At 37.7% G+C, this 19524-nt stretch overlaps 1 protein-coding gene and 1 long non-coding RNA gene across 9 annotated transcripts in view; one reads left to right on the plus strand and one right to left on the minus strand.

Annotated features, from left to right (window-relative positions):
* The window catches only part of TFDP2 (transcription factor Dp-2), a 51596-nt gene that overhangs the window by 6695 nt on the left and 25377 nt on the right, over window positions 1-19524 (minus strand). For 6 of the 8 annotated variants that reach the window (XM_052686329.1, XM_052686335.1, XM_052686327.1 and 3 more), the window contains 8 exons: window positions 13448-13551; window positions 11049-11170; window positions 9631-9678; window positions 8038-8200; window positions 7350-7496; window positions 5462-5530; window positions 3817-3968; window positions 173-339 (listed from right to left, as the gene is read on the minus strand). In XM_052686329.1, coding sequence (XP_052542289.1) covers window positions 173-339; window positions 3817-3968; window positions 5462-5530; window positions 7350-7496; window positions 8038-8200; window positions 9631-9678; window positions 11049-11170; window positions 13448-13551 — 972 coding nt within the window. Of the gene's footprint in view, window positions 1-172; window positions 340-3816; window positions 3969-5461; window positions 5531-7349; window positions 7497-8037; window positions 8201-9630; window positions 9679-11048; window positions 11171-13447; window positions 13552-15046; window positions 15066-19524 lie in introns of those variants that run through there. The other 2 variants (XM_052686336.1, XM_052686331.1) reach the window with 2 other exon arrangements.
* On the plus strand, window positions 3912-11002 carry LOC128082301 (uncharacterized). Its single transcript, XR_008207607.1, has 5 exons — window positions 3912-4081; window positions 4361-4484; window positions 6059-6137; window positions 9758-9871; window positions 10450-11002. It is a non-coding gene; the product is annotated as an uncharacterized LOC128082301 (long non-coding RNA).

Below are 19524 nucleotides of genomic sequence, written 5' to 3' on the forward strand. Positions count from 1 at the left end.
AGAAATAATTCCTTCATATGGCAGATCCCTGGAAAGTTTGTTGTCACCAGCCCCACTGGTTTTCACTTAACTTCAAACATAACAGACCCACGTAACATCTCTAAATTTGCTTTGGTTAACTAACGTTATGATTTTGATAAGGAACAGTATTTAAAAGGGACAGTTAACTTACCTGTGATGTAGCCTTCTAAAGCTTTTGGCACCAGAGATTTTGCAGTTCTTAGGTCTTCAGCTGAGCATTTGCCTTCCTCCAGCCCAAAGGACATTCCCATTCTCTTCAACACTTCACTGTCATCATGAATCTCAAAAGTGTTATCGAAATTGAAGAGGTATTCAAATCTGAGTTTAAGAAGTTGAAGTGACATGACTTAGAAAAGAATGGCTTTGCTTTTTTTTTTCCTCCCTTTTTTTCTGTGTGTGTGTGTTCATTACCTGTAAAGGGTCTTTAAGAAAAAATAATTTCTTTCCTGCTTCTATGACAAAAATGCCTATGAAGTTTAAAATGGTACTCTGTCAATTAAAATGACTACCATTACAGGAAGAAAGGCTAACATTTTCTACCTCATTAAACAAATTCAAAGGAAAGTAAGGAGGTCTTAATAGACACAAACATTCACTTGTACTAAATCCAATTCTTTTAAAGGTCATCTGCAGCTCTGTCACTATAGTAAGTATTTTGTTTTCACTTCTTTTATTTTTAACTTTCTGTTCTAATCTGCAACACTCCTCCTGTGAACTGACCTATTTACTTTGCTACAGTTTTGCTTTTTGGATGCATTTAGATGCAACCAGCAGAGTACTCTGGTCAGACTTCAATGCTCAAATCCTAACATTTCTGCTACAGTATTCTCAAAATGTTTTTTATTGCGTGTACAAGTGCAGATAACGCTATAAACTCAAGTGAGCTTTAATGATGGCAGGAGTATTTACACTAGCCTTACACTATCAACACAAGCTATTAAAGGCACAGACAGTGCTGGCTGCTCCAATGATTACAATAAAAGGCTGGTTCAAAGGAACTCGTTTTCTGCTGACAGAAGCTCCATCCCCAGAAAAACAATCCGTGATAGAATCTTTAAAAGGTAATTCTGATGGGTGGGCCTTCATTGATCTGAACTCTTATGTCATCTGTGGATTTTCTTTATTCTATGTTTTGTCTTTTTTAAAAAATATGTTTGAGTAAGTTTGGAAAAGTTGTCCCTCATGTGTACGTGCAAAAGTTGTGTGTAGAAATGTGCTTTGGACTACATGCAGCTGTTTTCATTACAGGCATCGCTGCTTTTGTGATTCTGTGGTACTGCCTGTAGAATCTATACTGTTTATGCAGCTGTAGTTATGTAGGCATAACTGCACCAAAAGGAAAAAATCCAGTGTGTGGCTGTACCTTTAATTGGTATGGTTACTTTCCTGCTGTCAGGACTGGTGTGGCTGAAGTCATGCAACTATGTTTAAACAAAGGGGATGGGAGACCAGTGTCATGCTGAACTGGCAAGCCATGTGGTAGTAACTGATTTCAGCTTTTATGGTCCAGTACTAAAGGTTGTGTTTATTAATAGCTCCACGTTTTTCCTCCCACATGTTGTGGCCAAATACTGGATATTAGCAAGAAGTGGAACACACTAAACTAACAAACAGTATTGTTTCCCCTCCATTATTTCTAGCAACCTCCCCTCTGTAAGAAATCTCTACGCTCCTCCTACTTCTGCCATTAACAGCAATTGCACGGTTTTCTTTCAGAAACTGAACGTGGCCCCGTTTTGAACTTACATAAACTTCTGGCATGCACATTTTTAAGTGCTATGATTTGCAGAAAAAACCAGTAATAAAACCACTTATGTTCTTTTTACTTAACCTTGGTAACTTCTCTTAATTTTCTCTAATTTTAAAGTTTAATAGGCAACTGGGAACAGCTGCATTCTGGGCACATTCCCTCTGTCAACCATGATTGTACAGACATCCGTGTATCTACTGCCCTCTCTTTTCTAGGCCAAACAGTCCAACTGTGCCTGATATGAAAGACCTTTCATTGCTGCAGTCACTCCTGCTGCCCTCCCATTTCTCCTGGTTCTGCTGTACTTGCAAGGGCCGGCCAGGTAGAGAAAATACTGTCTGCCTCAAGTTTTATGTGGTGTTTCTTGCTCTTTTTCCTAATAATTACTAACAGTGTTTTGGCCATTACTGAGAAATTAACTTCTGTTCTTATAAAATGATCTACTGGGCAGCTATCTTATTATTCAGTGTTAAACCCGGGTTCAGAGGTCAATACTGTAATGTTTCCAAACTTTACCTCTCCTATGAAAAGTGTGAATTTGATCAACAATAATTTCACCTGCCACTGTGTTATCTACATGCATGTCATTCTTATGTCATTATCTACTAATTAAAAACCAACACTGATCAAACTGCTGATTTCCTTGAATAACTTGTCTTATTTTTACCAGTGGTATACATCTGTTGTTTCCTTTCATTAGAATTAACAATAATTTGGTTTGCTTTTTTTTCCCCCCCTTTACCATTCAGCCTGTTATTAAATTAACGAATGACTCTTTTGTCTTCGGTCATTTATTTTAGGGTCTACTGTGGATGGCCCAGTGATGTTAACCAGATTTCCACGTTTCATGTTGAGTGAGACAAGAAAACTACTGCGCACCAGGTGACATCATACTACCCAGTCTATGTACAGGACATCTAAATCTTAGTAATGTCTACCTATTACTTGTGTTGCTGATTGGTTAAAAACAAAAACCAAACAAAATCCCCAAACCAACAGAGAATCAAGAAACAAAACAGTGTCATGTTTGTCACTGTCTGTTCTTTTGGTGCCATAGTAATTTCAGGAAATTGTTTGACTTACATTACACAGTAGGTTGTAAGTCGTATTAAAACAATGTTTATTATTTAATTACATGTTCTTTTTAGTTACGTGTAGTTTTAATATTTATACAGTTAGTTTTAATAATACTGCTTTGGGCATGTTGGTGGTAAGTTACATGACAATGCATACTAACTGACTGAGTGCAGTTCAAGACTGCATTTATAGACCACAGAACAAATTCTGTAACCTACAGAAAAGCAAAACCACCTGCTTTCATCTAGTCAACTGGTTGTGATTGGATTAACAGTGACATTAACAGTACCTTTCACTATCAGCCACATTTTCACAGAATGAAAAGGCATAAGCACACCAAAGTATCTAAGTGGAGATTTTTTCAGGTAAACTGAAGAGTGCAACTTACGTTTCAAATTTCTATACCCTTTAGTTCTTTTTTTTCCCTCAAAGAGTTAAGTGCAAGCTTTTTCCTATTGAAAAATGTCAAGAGATGTCATCTCTTTCAACACTGTTATTATCACTTCTGGGCTGCTACTTTTGCCTAATGGATCACATCATCTTTCTGACTACATACATTTAGGAGGAAGAATTTGGAAGCACTACCAAATGGTTTTCTACTGCTAGTATAAAATGGCTAGTGCAGTGCTAGTATAAAACTTGATTCAAGTCCTTCTGTCCTATGCATGAATGCTCCTCGAAATGTCAGCCTTAAGTGCCTTTTACAACAGTGAAAGTCAGCTTGTTTTAACTAGCAGTTGTATAAACAATGGTTATAAACTTTATTCTGCTACTACTGTAGTTGGATTAAACATAAAAACGAAAACACCAAACTGAGCCAAAACACCCATGAAATAAGTGACTGTAGGAAGTGTAAATGCACCATTACTTTACAAAAACTAGGGGAAGCTTCTCACACTTGTTCAGAAAATAATTCAAGTCCAGAAAGAAAAAATAAAGTTCTAAAAGTTGATTCCACAAACACTCACTTGTCACTTGATATGCTGCAGTCAATAACGGTTCTCTTGCTAGTGTTGACGATTAAGAAAGGCAGCTGTATTGTGGAGTTTGAGGCTGGGGGGCCTTGATTTTGTTGTTCATTTTGCTGATTTCTTTGTACCAAGTTTTTGAAAGCTATTTGCTGCAGAAAGAAAGAAAAAGCAATCACTGAATGAAGACATCAATGTTTCCAGGAACTGGAACTTTACAGCTCTTCTCTGCCAACTCTCAGTGCCTCCAGTAACATTCTATCAGGTGTATCTCCCTCCTATCCCCCTGACGTGAAACAAGGGAGTGTGTAGTGAAAAATCTTTCCTCACCCCTTTAGAAAAAGCTCTGCAGTGAGACATCTATCTCCTCTGTTATTCTATATGTGTAATTACCTCAGACTAAGAGCTCTTAACACTGAAACAAAAGTTAACAGAAATTACTGCATTCTGCCTTTCTCCTGATCCATACTTCCTTTTCCTTCTCATTCATCACCATCTTCTTCTCAAACTCAAAGCAGTACATTTTGAAATTCTCCTTTTTCAGCAGGTGCTGTTTGTGACATCAACCCCTCTCTACCATTTTGCCATATTGGACCATGCAGGAAAATATGTGGTTTTAAGAAACATTATTTGAGGGATTGGAAGTCCGTGTACTCACCCACTTTGAGGTACTATTTCTCATACTTACTTAGGTGGAAGATGGGTAGACAAAATCCCTAAGGACTGCTCAATCACTTGAAAGTGAACATAACTAAGAATATAATTACAGTTGTAGATAGTGAGGGTAGGGCAAATCTGTCATTTTCAGACCAACAGTTGGAGAATTTGAGTTGTGTTATTTTAATCAGGATAATTTTATGTTAATCAGAGAAGCTTCTAATTTATTAGGTGAGTTGGAATCAGAACTATATGTCCTAAATAGGGGGAGGATGGGAAGCCAGGTATTTAGTTTTCCATGAATATTAGCTGAAAACTGTATCATTGTCTTTGCACCAAGGAAAAAAATAGCCTTACTGCCAGTAACTTCATGCAGGAAGTTTGATTGCATTGAAATAGTGAATGCCCATACGTAAGTGCTTTTATTTAACAATGCTCCTAACTGTACTTATAAAATGTTACTTTATTTATAAGGATGCATTTGAAATACATTCCTGCAAACAAAGCAAAAATTCAAGTTGCCTCTAAGTCTTCTTGTGTGCTTCTCAGAATCTACAAGAGCTGCCATTTGCCAGTCTTTCATTCTTAGGATCCAGACATTATTCTCTCCCCTAGAACAATTTAGTATGTACTTACCCACATACAGCTGTAAATTTCATAGCCTAGAATGTGGTTTTTTTCAGTAGGAACTAGTCAGAGAAGGTAACTGGGGGCTTGGAGTTGTTCCAATTTTCACTAATGCTTGTAGTTTCAGCAGAACCTTTACAAAATGGCTGTGGCACACAGATGCAGCACATTGCTTTAGAATAGATAAAAAGGAACCAGGGTTTCAGCGTAAGAGGTTCCCAAGTTACAAACTTGAAAGATCTTAAGTATGAAACTTTTCCTCCCTAGTATATATCATAGCTGAAGAATTTAAGAGGTTCTAATGCATTGGATTCTTACTGGTTAATTTCATTTATATTAAGTAAGATAATCAAACACATACCTGCAGCAGCAGTTCCTGTAGCTGGGCTCGTTTCTCTTTTATCCGTTCAATCCGCTTCTGTTTTTCTATCTTAAAACAAATGCATCATAATTAATTAGTTACCTTTCTGCTTCGTTGTGCCAGATGGAACAGGTTTTACAGTGACATCAATGTGCTGAACACCTTTACAAAAAAGACCCCTTTTTATTACTAAGTGGTGAATTGCAGGGTACAGTAAGCAAATTTCAAATCTTTTCAGCCCTACCCATTTACTATATATACCTTATATTTACCTTATTTTACCTTGTCTTGTTTTTTTCAGACAAATCATGTTGTCTCATGAGTATTTTTAAAAGACAGGACTGAGAAACCACAGCGTCTTCCCCTGTCAACAGTTTTACCTTCAGTAAAAGCCCCTACGAGGCTGTATCTCTTCACCCATTCCTGCTCTTCTGTACTGTCCACTGAGTGCTGATTAGCACCAAATAAATACTTGAGGGGGTGCTTTGCATTTTTTTTTCCCCTCTTGCCCTGCATTCTTTTTAATTGTGCGTCCCTTCCACTCTTCTCCCAGATGTAAGTTACCAGATAAAAATGTAATCATCTGCATCTTTCCAGGCACTTCCACTCTTTGTTTGGACTATTCACCTGAGACTCGATGGAAATAATGACATTTCAGAAGCAAAGAGAGTCAGCGGTAATGTTTTTTCCATTGGCACATCACCTATTTCTTGTAACAGTTAAATTTACAATACAAAGTTGTCTTCAAGATAAAAATGCAGTGTTTAGGTCAGTAATAGTAATGAATGCTTACTGACACTGCAGCTGTAACCAAACAGTGCTCTGGGAAAACACTAACAAGATGGGCAGTAGCCGTCATGCTTCATAAGGTATTTTTCCTCATTATCTTGCTGATGCCAGCTTTGCCACTGTTCTCAGCTTTCAACTACTTCTCCATTCAACTGAAACAATATATTAAAACTTACCTGGACTAATTACATTCCCCATTTACAATGCTTTTTATTTTATTATCATCTCATATTATTTGCAAAACATAATCCTTGAGAAGACGAATTTTCCAAGTTGCTGTAATAGCCAAAATATTAAAAGCTTTTTTCTTATTGTATTGAGAAAGATGATAAATATAACCTGAAGAAAAAGCTGTCCTGTACTGGACAGACTACTTCCCTCCCCTTTTAGGACAGCTAATGTCACAAGTATTACAAATACAATGCACATTAAGATGTATTTACAGATAGCTGCAGTGGGATTTTGCAGCAAATGCAATAACCTTTTGTATTTATGGAATGTTTGGCCTGAAGCAGAAGCAACATTTGTGCATATAAATTCTGGCCTGCAAAAACATGGTAACTCTTAGCCTGCTGAAAAAAAAACAATGGAAATAAGCAATAATGAAAACTTTTTTTCCTGCTAGCTCACAATTAGTATTTAACATCCTAGTGAAAATTATTTTTCCATTTAGCAGTCCCTCCAAGCACGCACAGAATAGCAAAATAGGTCTCTCTTAAACTGTGTATACAGCTTTGTGTTGCCGGTTATGCTGTCAGTTATACTGACAAGTTTTTTGTTTGTTTTTTTTTTACTTCCCTGTTTACTTTGGGTTACTACAGAGTAAGTCTTAAAAATTATCCCTGATACAACAAATGAATATTTGCAAAGTAAGCAGTTTTTGAAACTTGTGTAAGTTATACTACATAAAACAAAACCAGTCACACAATAAACACATTGTTTCAGTTTAGTCAAATACCTAAAGGTGTTTTTTCATACTGTGCAAGAATGAAAACCAGTCAGGTTCAAATGGCGGGGAAAAGAAACCTCTTTTGAATTACAGCACCTCCATTATCATGACTTATGAACTATACAGAAGTTTGCATCTACCTCACTTTACCTCTAGATTCTGACATTCCTGAGCTGAGTTTGTAGGAAGGCCAATCCATCGGATTTCCTTTTTCTCCTTTGAAATTATATTCATTGCCATCAACACGTTAAGGGCATCATAAACTCTCCGTCTAATATTTTTCTGATCATAAGCCTGCTAAGAGACCAATGCAGCACTGATAACAATTAAAACATTCAAAAAAACCCCACAAAAACCCAACCAACCCACCAAGAAACACATTCTTCATAGCTAAAGGACAAAAAGAGCAGTTTTAAGTCAGAGTGACAGTAAAACAATACTGTCATCTGCTTGGCTATCACATCCAAGCACGTCTGTTCACAAAGGAAAGTTTACGACCTCCTTGAAGCCTCTGAGCAGCAGGGGCCATCACAGCAAGTCTGTTACAGGTGAAAAGCATGACAAGACCACGTGTGGTGGATAAAACAGTCTTCGGTGATTTTTTTTTTTTGGTCAGACTTCTCTATTTTGTTTATAATTTAGAGAGACCATATTTCTCAGTTTTAATTCTGTATTTTAAAAAGAAATTTGATATATAAATAATGTAAGAGTAAGTCACATTTACGAGATAGTTAACTGAAGGAAACTATGGGATGTGTCAGGATAGTGCAAAGCTGGCAGGCAGAGGAATTGTTTCATAAACCAGCCAATTTTATAGTGGTAGAAAAAAAATGTTTACCGAATCCGCAGCGAGGTGGCTGTTGGAATTTGTGAATTCTGATACCAGCTCATCAGCAACTTCATTGTATGAAGTTGTTCCTTTACGCTGAACTTTTTCACATACTTTCATGGAGAAGTGCCTCAGACCTTTCCCATTTTTGTCTCCTTTTTTGCTTCTTTTACTGTAAGGAGAAAAATAATCATTTTTATAAATTGAAATTTAATAAGGTTACTTTGTTATGCAGCAAAATGTCTAGCTTTTGCAAGAGTAAAAAGAAAACCCAAGAGCTTAAGCTTATAGTAAAGGGAAGAACAGGAACTAGAATAGAGTAAGAGTGGCCCTGTACTTGAGGTGTGCAGCACTGTGCACTCCTGGCAGATTCTTACATGACTCAAAATCCAGTTCCTGCTTTTTCCCCACTGTCAGCTGCTCCCCTATGGAAGTTTTCAACTGAAGCCAATGCTGCAGCACTCAGCTCTCCCTAGGCTGGAATGTTTTTTGTTTCAAAATACCTCACTTTTAGAAGCCCAGTTATTTTCACTGATTCTCTAAATTTTATATTAATAAGTTAAGTTTTACTCTACAAAGGTTATTTTATTTCCTGTTGCATACACAATTTCACTGTATTTTCTCAGATCAATTTTTAAATCTAGCTATTACAATTGTACATGCTTTGATTTGCTTTTTAATTAAATGTTCTTCAGAGACAACATGACAAATGTCAGTAAGTTTACAAAATATGCTTGAGCAAGACTGCAAATCTTACTTCATTCTTGACTAACAGGATTACAGACACTCGGAAGCAAAAATACTAATATAACATAACCTAATAATATGCAAGACTCACATTAAAAAAAACCTTTTGCCTTTGCATTTCTTAATGAAAACACTGGAATTATTTGCATGCATTTCAAATTCTCAGTGGAATTTCTTTTTTAAAAAACTACAGCTATAGAAGATGATTTGATTGATAGTTTCAGGGAGAGTTGTTATTTTACAGAGGTAGACTTAGCTACAGCAACTGTAAAAGGCTAAGAAAAACATAAAAACATAGGAATGCTTTTGAAATTTTTGAATGTATTTGAAGAAAATATAATACAAAAAATGACAGAAGAAAAAGCAGAAAAGAACAGCAGAAGATTAAAAAAAAACAACAACAAAGCAAAACAAACAAACAGAAAATCCTCTTAAAACCTGTGCATTATTTGAGCCATCACTGATAGGCAAACAAAGAAAACAAGTTGAGTGCATTCCATGTAGTTTTGGAAGCAAAAACCAGCTATCTGGTTACAGGTATTTGTCCCACTGAAAGCTGAGAAAGCAAACTGAAAATCTTGTTTCTGAAGATGTGATTTTCTCTCTCTTTCACAACTCCAATTTGGTCTGTAGCAGTAAATGTAAATATATCAGAAGTAAATATAAATAATAAGTAAATGTTAATATTAGAAAGTGATACAGCAAAAAGTAACAACTTATAACTACAAAGAATAAACACACTGCGCAGCTTTTAATGGGGGAAGTGAAAACTCACTGAAGTGGGAATTAGCCAGGCAGTGCTCTGAAGGGCAGATTTAAAGCAGCAAAATAAAATGTAAGTTCAGTAATACTCACCTTTCTGAAAAATCTGATTCTATAAATTCTCGAGTTCTCTTTCTTTCCCTAGGAGAAGACAATTCAAGGTTACTTATGTTAAAATAACATTTATTTGATCAATAAAATCAATGTATTTGGTGTCTAGCTAAATAATGCGTTGTCCAATGCTTACTGAAGGAAGACAACAGCACACAGTTTGACTGAATTTGAAAGAAAAAGATGATGACTTTGGATGTTGTCTGAGTCCACTGTCAGACAGGTAAGAAATACAAGTTTTGTTCCCAATTTTACCATGTTCTAGCCTTATGCTTTTATGGAACTGACTTTATCTGGAACTACAACCTGGATGTGGCTCTGGACAGCCTGGTCTAGTGGCTGGTGACCCTGCTCACAGCAGAGGAGTTGAAACTAGATCACCTTTGAGGTCCTTTTCAACCTAGGCCATTCTACGATTCTGTGATACAGGAAACACTGATAGAAGCTAGACAACCAAATATCTTCCAAAAGGAGAACTTGGACTCCTTTGAAAATTCCTATTTACAAATGCCCTATGTGGAGGAAAGTGCTTTCAAACAGTGCAGAAAACAGATCCTATATTTACTTGATACTGAATGTTTTGGTATCTTTAAGCAAAAAACAACACACAAACTATAAACACATGTACATATTAGAGCTGACACTATCATAGCAGAGCAGTACTCTGAAGTAGCTTCTGACATGAGCTTAGCACAGGAGTAGTAGCTGCTAATCATTGCCAGTTTCCTTATAGTTCTGTTTATTAGCTGCGTCTCGAAGATTTCAGAAGTTTTATTCCAACCTTGTCTCTTACTCTTGCAGCTGGTAACATACAGCGTTTGGGAACTGTCATAGCACATTACTTCATGTTGCTACCCTGTTATTCCAAAGCAGTCTCACAGCAGATACACACCAACTAAAAAGCTGACTGTGTTAATGAAGAGAGCTGAACTAAAATGATGGCTCTGAAGATGCTGTGAAAGCCTGCATGTGTCAGGCTGTGCAATTCAGAACCTTCAGTCTGAGTAATCCCACCTCCAGCATCTTCCTAGCAGCAACAGCAGCAATCCCTGTCCATGGTGCTTACTGAGTGAATGAAAAAGCTGTCTGAGGAGATAAACAGCCAGCAAGAAAACCAACCTTAACAACTGCACACCTGTTTCCACTGGCACACAGGAACAGACATTTCCATACAGCAAAGTTAAAACAAACAGCGAAGCAACTAGTGTGTGTAACTCTGTGTTCACATGCTTAAGACATAAGCACTTCATATGCTAAGGACTGTATTCTTTTTAACTGTGGAAGAGCTAGAAGCTGTGAGCTAACATATAGCAAAAATAGCATAAATAAAGGAAGAAAAAAAAATCATAACAGATACTGATTTTTGTAATCTGTCGTGTGTAAATAAGCCAGAATCTTACCCTGGAATCCAACCAGTAGCTTCTGTTATGTGCGTCTGCGTCACCATCGTTGGAGCTGGGTTATACGGACTCCCAATCAGAACACCCCCTGAATTGGTCAGTCTTTGTGATGTGCTTATTATCTACAAAATTTAGAAATTGAAATTAATAAAGAAATAAAATATCAACAAAAAGCACATCTTTGATAAAACAGGTTAACATATCCTAGAATTCATATGAAGGATGCACGGATGTAAATCAGATATAAGTTGAAAATAAGATACACAGAAGAGGTGTCATTAGATCTTCACACAGGACAGTAATTACAGTATTGGTAGACCTCTGCTTATTGCATCTTATTACTGTATTACTTTTATGAACAAGAACTAGACAAACAGAAATAATTATTAGCTGGAGCATATAAGATTTGTACCTATATGTATCTGATTGTTTCTTCCAGAGTGAATCTAGGTAATTTGTCAATTACTGGAATCAGAAAAGCCTCATTCCCAATGGGTTTGTCTCTTTTAACTATCTGCATTTGGTATCAAAGATAATCTGAGATCCCTCTCAATTATTCCCTGCAGTTCACAGCATTCACAAGACCTCCAGGCCCTCTAACAAGCTAGGAGTACAAGCTCGTATCTGTGAAAGTACATGTGAAGTCTCTACTGTAGAAAAAGAATTTACAATACATTGATTCAAAGCTGTTGAAATTCAATGCACAGTGGTTGTTAGCAGTAAAACACTCGCTCTCAACTGCTAATTCACATCTAAGTTAATTCTTTAACACAGGTTGCCAGTAGAATGTAGATAGCATTTAAAAATGGGACAGTATTATTAGTTACTCACTAAAATAAAAATGTTAAAATTCCTTTTATTCCAATTATACAAAAGCTTCTTGGAGAATGCTTTTTACTCATATAACTTATTTTTAAACTTTATTTCGCTTTTAGTGATATGTTGAGAAACAAATGTGTTAAACTTGGTCCTTTCCCTTACTACTTCAATGCTTAAAGAAGTAGCACATGGCAGAAACTTTATTTGGTGTCCATTCATATTGTTCAAGCAACTAGAAGGAAAAAAAAACATTATCTGAAGAATTTCCAGCTTCTTTAATTCACTAAGCAGTACTTTACATCCCACCTAACCCCAAACTATAATTACATTTATGTATTTCTTTTATCTGAATAAACAAATTTTATCTTATTTATCCTTTGTGTTACAGTTAGGCTTGACAGAGAGAGACAAGTGGGAAAAGAAGTGAGCATATATGGCTCTGCCAGCACGTGGCAGACATGTCAGAAAGAAAAGATTTTAAGTATTTTGCATACTGAAATTCCTTTCTTCACGTTTCACCCACTCATAGGTTTCACACTGCTCTACTGATGTCGTTTAAATCCAAAAGAAGATGTATCATAAAAAGAATATTTTATGCCCTTATAATTTTGACAACCAGTATAATAAATTGAGGTACAAAATCATGTTTGTGTATTTTAAAGACTGACATTTCTTTCTATATCATGGTGCCATCTAGTGGAAATAGACATTTATAGAGAAGAGGTATCGCCAACCTGAGAGCATTGACAGATTACAATACGTCGAGTACTGATATTCACTGCTGTTGTTTACTTTGCTGTACAGAAATCTGAAAACATGCAGCTGTGCACCTACACCAAAACTTTTTCCTTTTTCCTACAACCCATCAGAGATTCAAATGCTGGACTGGCTGTCACCAACTAGTGACAGAATTTGTACCAGAAATACTGAAGTGGAGCTTGTAAGTGACCACTTGTGGCAGTCCAATGGAGAACAGCATCACAGAGCAGAGTCAGACCAGGCAAGATTTTCAAATCTAACTTTCAGCAGAACAGGAGAGGGAAACAAAATTACAAGTCTTCTACCATGCAGTAACTTACACCCCTTCCACCTGCTATAGAACTTACCTGTAACTAAGGGTGATTTTAGAAAACCAGTGCCTTGAGCAGAATGTGGTAATAAGAGGGAACTGCATTAACTGACTGCTTTCTTCTATTCTCGGCAATTATTTATTGTGCTCAAAATATTTAGAGAGTATCAGTAATATTCCTGGTAATTTTTTTTTTCTTAATATGCTTTTGACTCGGTGGAAATGTCAGCTGGTGAAGTTGTTTCAATTTCCAGTCAGAGCCAGAAAGATAATCCGATATATTTAGATAATAAATTTATAAATAATTATGGAGCAGTAGTCCTGGCATGCCCAGATTGCTGCATCTGCATGTCATCACCTTCCCAACCATGTGGGATACTTCAGGCTTACACCTAAGTCTGTATGTTCTAGCGAGGCCCACATCTTCACTTTTTCCATGTTTCCATATTACATGAATGGGAAGTTATATATCTAGTTACATGAGTTCACGTTCTGTCATCGCAAAACTTACCATTTGGGGTCCAACATTCACATTGATTGGTCCTAAGGTTTTTGGCAATATCTTTGTTGGGGAGTTGGTACTGGAAACTGGTAGTGTGATTACTGAAATATTACCTAAAAAATAAGGCAATGAAAAGACAGTTTTAAGTTTCTTCCTTTGTAATGTACAAAAAATACTTTGCTGAATTCTCACATCATTTTTACATTTTGGAATCAAGTTAACTTTTTCTGTCTTACACACTGCCACAGAACAGCCACCAGAACCCTTAGCAGATGTCACAAGGACACCTTACAAAACTGCTAATTATGTATTAGTATTTTATTTCCAGAAGGAATTCGTCTAGCCTAAGACAAAGGGCACACAGCCCACCATACACTTCAGCTTTAAAACTCTTGGGTGTACTTTTAGACTTCCAGAATTTCCTGAGATGGAAAGGACCTGCAAGGATGACAGAGTCCAAATGAAACAAGTCTATATATTTATTAATCCTACTTACAATCACAAGCATACACACAAAGTATGTATCTACACATCTTCAGCTTTTACCACTTCTGACTATGCTGAAGTATCTAAAACATCAGAAAAGCACATCTGTGTCATGGTAGAGAGTAAATGACACCTTTGCACATTACCTGAAGTAACTGCCAGGTGGCTGGATGTCAGGGTGAAGCCAACCACTCCACCTCCAACCCAGCATGTGTCCGTAACAAGATGTTTATTACCTCCATAATCCTACACTCCTTACAGATCTAAGTCATCCTGCCTTCATACAAAGAAGCACAGCTGTATGCTGAGTACCTCACAAATGCTGCTGCTACTCCCCTTTCCCATACTCTACCTTTTAATCTTGATTACTCAGACTTAACGTCTCAATCAGAACTGTCATGCAGCACTTCCACTACCCCATAAATACTCCAAGCATTCTATACAAGCCACTCAAAGTGGTGAAAACACACATTTACCTTCGGACATGGTGGCAGTATCAGCTCCTATCTGTCTGACAGTTTCAAAGCAAGACAGCTGCAAATCAATCAAACACTTCCCTGCATTCTTATGCACAGCCCCATCCAAATTCAAGTGTTAGAGTGGTGGGTCTGGAGGCAGAATGAAATACAAGGAAGAGTTGCCATTACCTCATAACCCACAAAGCCAGCTTGGGCCTAGCTGAGGTCACGAGCTATAAGGACAAAGACTGACTCCTTAAGAGCTCCTCAGGCTTTCTGGCACTAGCAGACAGAAACTAAAGGCAATCCGAGGTGATGGGTTCCTTCAGCACAACACAGATACCAGCCCTGCCCTCCTCCTGCCACAGGGGTTGGCAAACTTTGAACTTAGTCCAAATAAGATCTCTATTACCCATGTCTTTTCTCACAGTGCTAGTTCACCTCCACGGCCCCCTATTTTCATTTAATCCTGAAGTGTGGTTGTTGATTTTTTTAGTACAGCCACATTCTGCCCTGAAAAAAAGTAATCGTAATTTCAGCAATGTAACAGCTGTGTAATACAACGCAGAAACAACCCAAGAGAGGAAAAAAAAATACTTAGTAAAGGATGTTCTTTATCTTTGGTACAGAAATAAAAAGGATGCAGCTATATTTAAATTCTCACCTTTATAAAAAACGAACAGAGATAATAGAATTGGTCACAATAAGACAAGGATGTTTTAATGTTCTGTGCAAATCTCTCTGGCACCTGGAGTTACACTGCTACTAAATATTGCTTCTCCAAAAGGCAGATCTGTATCTGAGGACACCTTCAGAATTTATTCACCTAACTCACCTAGAAGAAAAAAAAAAATAGCAAACCACACACTTACAAACCCAAACCCCAGAGTAAATCTTTGCTCCAGTGTGAAATACCTCCTGACACAGGGATGAAGTACAGAGCAATTCACAACTTACATACACCCTGTTCATATACTGAGCTCAAAAAGCTCTCTAACCTGACTAGTTATTTGCCACTTTTCACTTTTGCTGCAGGATTTTGCTGAGGATGTATTAAGTTGTGCTGGCACTCATCAAAACCCATCTCACTGCAGCATGCTGCCATCAGTGGCACTGCTGCTCACCTCCCAGGTACTGCTATAATTTATTTTTTTTTCCCCACTGCTGCACCTGAATATTTCCATACCTTCTTCTGCAAGATGAGCTCTCATGCTGTTTCTCCTTGTCTCTTTTCTTACCATAGAACAAATTATTCCATTGGCACCTCTGATAAAGTCACATGCTAAAGCACAGTACCATTTTGAAATGCTGGCATTCAGCCTCAAGTTTATCACTGGGTTACATCACACAGTCATCTTCAGCACATTTCTGGGGCTGCAGAGGTCTGTAACGTGTAACATTTCAGAACACAAGACTGAAACATGTCAGATTTACTGCACTGTGCAATCAGCACTGCTGGTGTACAGTTACGTTTACACATCCACTCACTGACCTCTACATTAATCAGTGTGCCCATGGTTTGTGTTCTCAGCACGCAGCTTGGAGACTGTAAACCACTGTCAATAGTTTTTAGTGTGTATGCACGTACCCACACAATTCTGTGTACTGCCCACACATAGGCTGAAAACCATAGCTTAATAATTGAGACCCACAGGCAACACTACACACAACCACCAATACTGATTAAGTGTTAATAGATAACTGCTATCTTCATTTATGAGATCACGTAGATAAATGTACATGGCCACAGCAGCGTTAATAATACAAGGACTGTTCAAATAACTGCATCATGGTTTTACAGAGACAGTTGCTTAAATATGAAGTATGTACAACAGCCTTTCTGGCTTGAGTGAGTAACAGAGGCCTTACTTCTTTTAATACCTACACAGACACAACGGGATCAGTCTGTTCTGATAAGTGAGGCCTCCTAAACCACGAACAGAAAGAAAGAAGAACAAACTTTTGCACAGTAAGAGCACTCATTCTCAGACCACCTTTCTCAGTGGCTGAAAAAATGATAAAGTTTAATTTATTATCAATTAAATACTCCTCTTCCTCGGTGTTTTGTTTTTTTTTCCAGAAAGAATATAATAGTCCAAACATTCACGTGACCCGCATCAGTAAGTCAAATATTTTAAAATGCTACAAATATTTAACAGTAAGAGCAGATTTTCGTCTCTTCTCATAGAAGAAGTTAATGTGTCTCAAAATGCATCAAGCACAGCAGCAGCCCAACCTGACGAAGCACATTTTGCAATGGCTATCAGCAAGCACTCTTCCTCCTCTGTACAGAGTGGTGCAGCTGCTGAGCCCAGCCCAGGCCCTGCAGCAGCCCAGCTTTGTGGGACACAGCTGCTGCAGAGATGCGGAGCCACTGCAGTGAGAACATCACTGCTGACTGCAAGCAGTCAATTCAACTACAGCAAGAGAGCTGGCATTACCTAAGACAACTACCTGCGTTTTACACCAAATTTTTGAGGTTACTTCACCTCCTCTTGCTGAAGATCCCAGTAATTTCTAAAGTTCTGAAGGCAAGGTTGCATTACAAAAGAGTGAGCATCAACAGGAACAATTCCTTCAAGTCTTATTTATGAAAAGTACAAAAAAAGAAGTCATGCTGTGTGCAAATCATAAAAAAAAAGCCACGAAAGATTTCTGTATTCAACCAGAGGTAGCAATAACACCAAACAAATTATATATACTTTATCATACAGCAGCTGTAAAGGCTTTAAACATGATCAATGTCCATATAAACACCAAGTCTTAGTAACACCCATCATATGGCAACCAAACGGTGCACCGAATCACTGTGAAAAAGCAGTGCATACAGTGGTAAGCTGAGCACTTCAGCCTCCTAGTCACGGTAATCTTACAGCATGGATGGAAAAGGTCAGCATAGATGGATCAAACTAGAACGATTTGTATAATCATATTCAGTTCTTACATTGTGTTTCTCAGCAGTACAAAGCACAAGAGAGGTCGGTGTCGTTATTCCCATTTTACCAATGGAAAACTGAGCACATGGGAAAGAAACCGAGTTAAAACTCCCATTGAGAGGCTTTAAGCACAGAGGCTTTAAACACATATACTTAACAGCACCACAAACTGAGCATGCTTGCCACTGAAGCAAATTCAAGATAAAAATCTGTCAGTGGACACACGCCTGATTCTCTCAGAACACAAAGCACTTTGCTTTCATATTTAAAAAAGCATTGATACTAATATGCCTCCCGGCCCATGCAGAATGTTGTTACCTGCACAGACACACGTATGAAACTCAGTTGAGTTGAGTACACACATGCTTACATCACACACCAATGAATCAGCCCACAAGGCTTCTTTTACATTTTCACACTGCATTCTAAATAGTGTAACTTCACAGAAGCAACATCCAGTCCTGTACCAACATGGAGCTGAAGAGGTTTCAGCAAATCTCCTGTTTAAGTAAATCTGCTAGCTTATTTGCAAAGACCATCAGAAATGATGTAGATCTTAGAATTTATAGAATCTGTTGCAGTCAGTTTGAAGGAAACCATTGCTAATGGGAAACAGATCCACCAGCTGGAGTCTCACACAAAGCATCCGTCAACAAAAAGACACTTTGAATTTTTAAACAAAACACAACAGGAATTTTGGTAATCAGCATTTCACGTTCAAAGCTCAGAAATACAGATCCATTATTAACTTACAACCTGGAAATGTGCTGGTATTTTAAAGCGTATCAGCCAACAGTCCTTTTAAATAATATTGCCAATGGCCTGACAGCAAAAGCAAAGAAAAAAGTTCACAGTTATCAAATGTGGCTATTCTGCATCAGGTGTTTCCTTAGGCTCCTCTACTAAGTTAAAAAAGATCTCCAAGACCAGGAAGATGAAGGCACAAAATTATAAAAGCGCACAAAAAACCTCAGTATTAATTTTCCTATGTTCTTTCAGTACATTTCTTCATTTGTTTACTGCACAAACACTCTAAGCTATAAACATACCTTGGAAAATTCCATAGTCGTTAGGGGCACATACATATCTAGAAACGCAAAAAGTCAAAGAGGTGTGTAGAAAAGAAAAAAACAAAGATTAAAAAGAAGAAGAAGAAAAAAAAAAGGTCAGTACTCCACGCAGTGATACACTGACCAGCACATTTTCAGCCTTTTACTGCTCGATTTCTAACAAATGTATAGCAGTTAACAGTTGTACTGATCTCAAAATACCACATGCAGGCTTAGTGATAACCAGTTCTGTTGTCTTGGACGTTTCAGCGGATCTCTTTAAGCACACAATGAACTCCCCAGGGCTCATCAGGCCTTGTGCTGGAACCCCCAGAGGCTCCAGTCTGTCAGACATGCAGCAGCACCACGAGAATGCATTTAAGCAGCCCTTATCACCCAATGCTCATTCCTGTCCCAGGGCAGCACAGCCACATCTATGGTTATGCAGTGAATTTACCTTTTTTTTTTTTTTTTTTCTTTCTTTCATTTGCAAGGGAGGAAAATGGGGTATTTTTCCACTGAACTTGTTCCCCAGTGCAGCAAACCACTGGGCTATCTACAAAGCTGTGCTGCCACAGAGCAAAGGGTAATGTTTAAAAGCAGCTGTGATTGCCCAGGCACAACTTTAACTGGCACAGTTCCTGCAGAAAATCTCTACAAAAACAAGCAAAAGATCAAATCACAATGTAAAAAATCTGTCATACTGCTTACTGCTTCCATTATAGCAGCATAACTATAAGTCCTGTGCATTGAAAAGTCTGCACCCTAGAAAACCAGTCCTACAAGAACCACCTGAAACACACGAGTAAGGTGTTTGGTGCTCACAATTAGAAAAGAGCAGACTCAGGGCTGAAAACTTTATTTCCATGGAGTAGATTACAGCATCAAGACTCATTAAGACTAGGAACTACATAAAAAACAGACTTTATTGAAATTAGTGGTATTAACTGCTAAGCTGCATTAAAAGTTAAGATCCTCTCTCAAAGCAATTTGAATTGCAATTTGATCAGATTCAGTGATCCTCTCCCATCCAGCCTGTTACATGACAGGTGGTCTAGAGCCAGACTCCCTTCTCCTTCCACAGCAATGAAAGGAAAGCACCATCTAAATACACAGAGCCTAAAAATATAGTAACCGTAATTAAAAAAATAATAAGT

The sequence above is a fragment of the Tympanuchus pallidicinctus genome, unplaced genomic scaffold, assembly GCF_026119805.1.
Source record: "Tympanuchus pallidicinctus isolate F22 unplaced genomic scaffold, pur_lepc_1.0 scaffold22, whole genome shotgun sequence".
NCBI classification, from domain to species: Eukaryota; Metazoa; Chordata; class Aves; order Galliformes; family Phasianidae; genus Tympanuchus; species Tympanuchus pallidicinctus.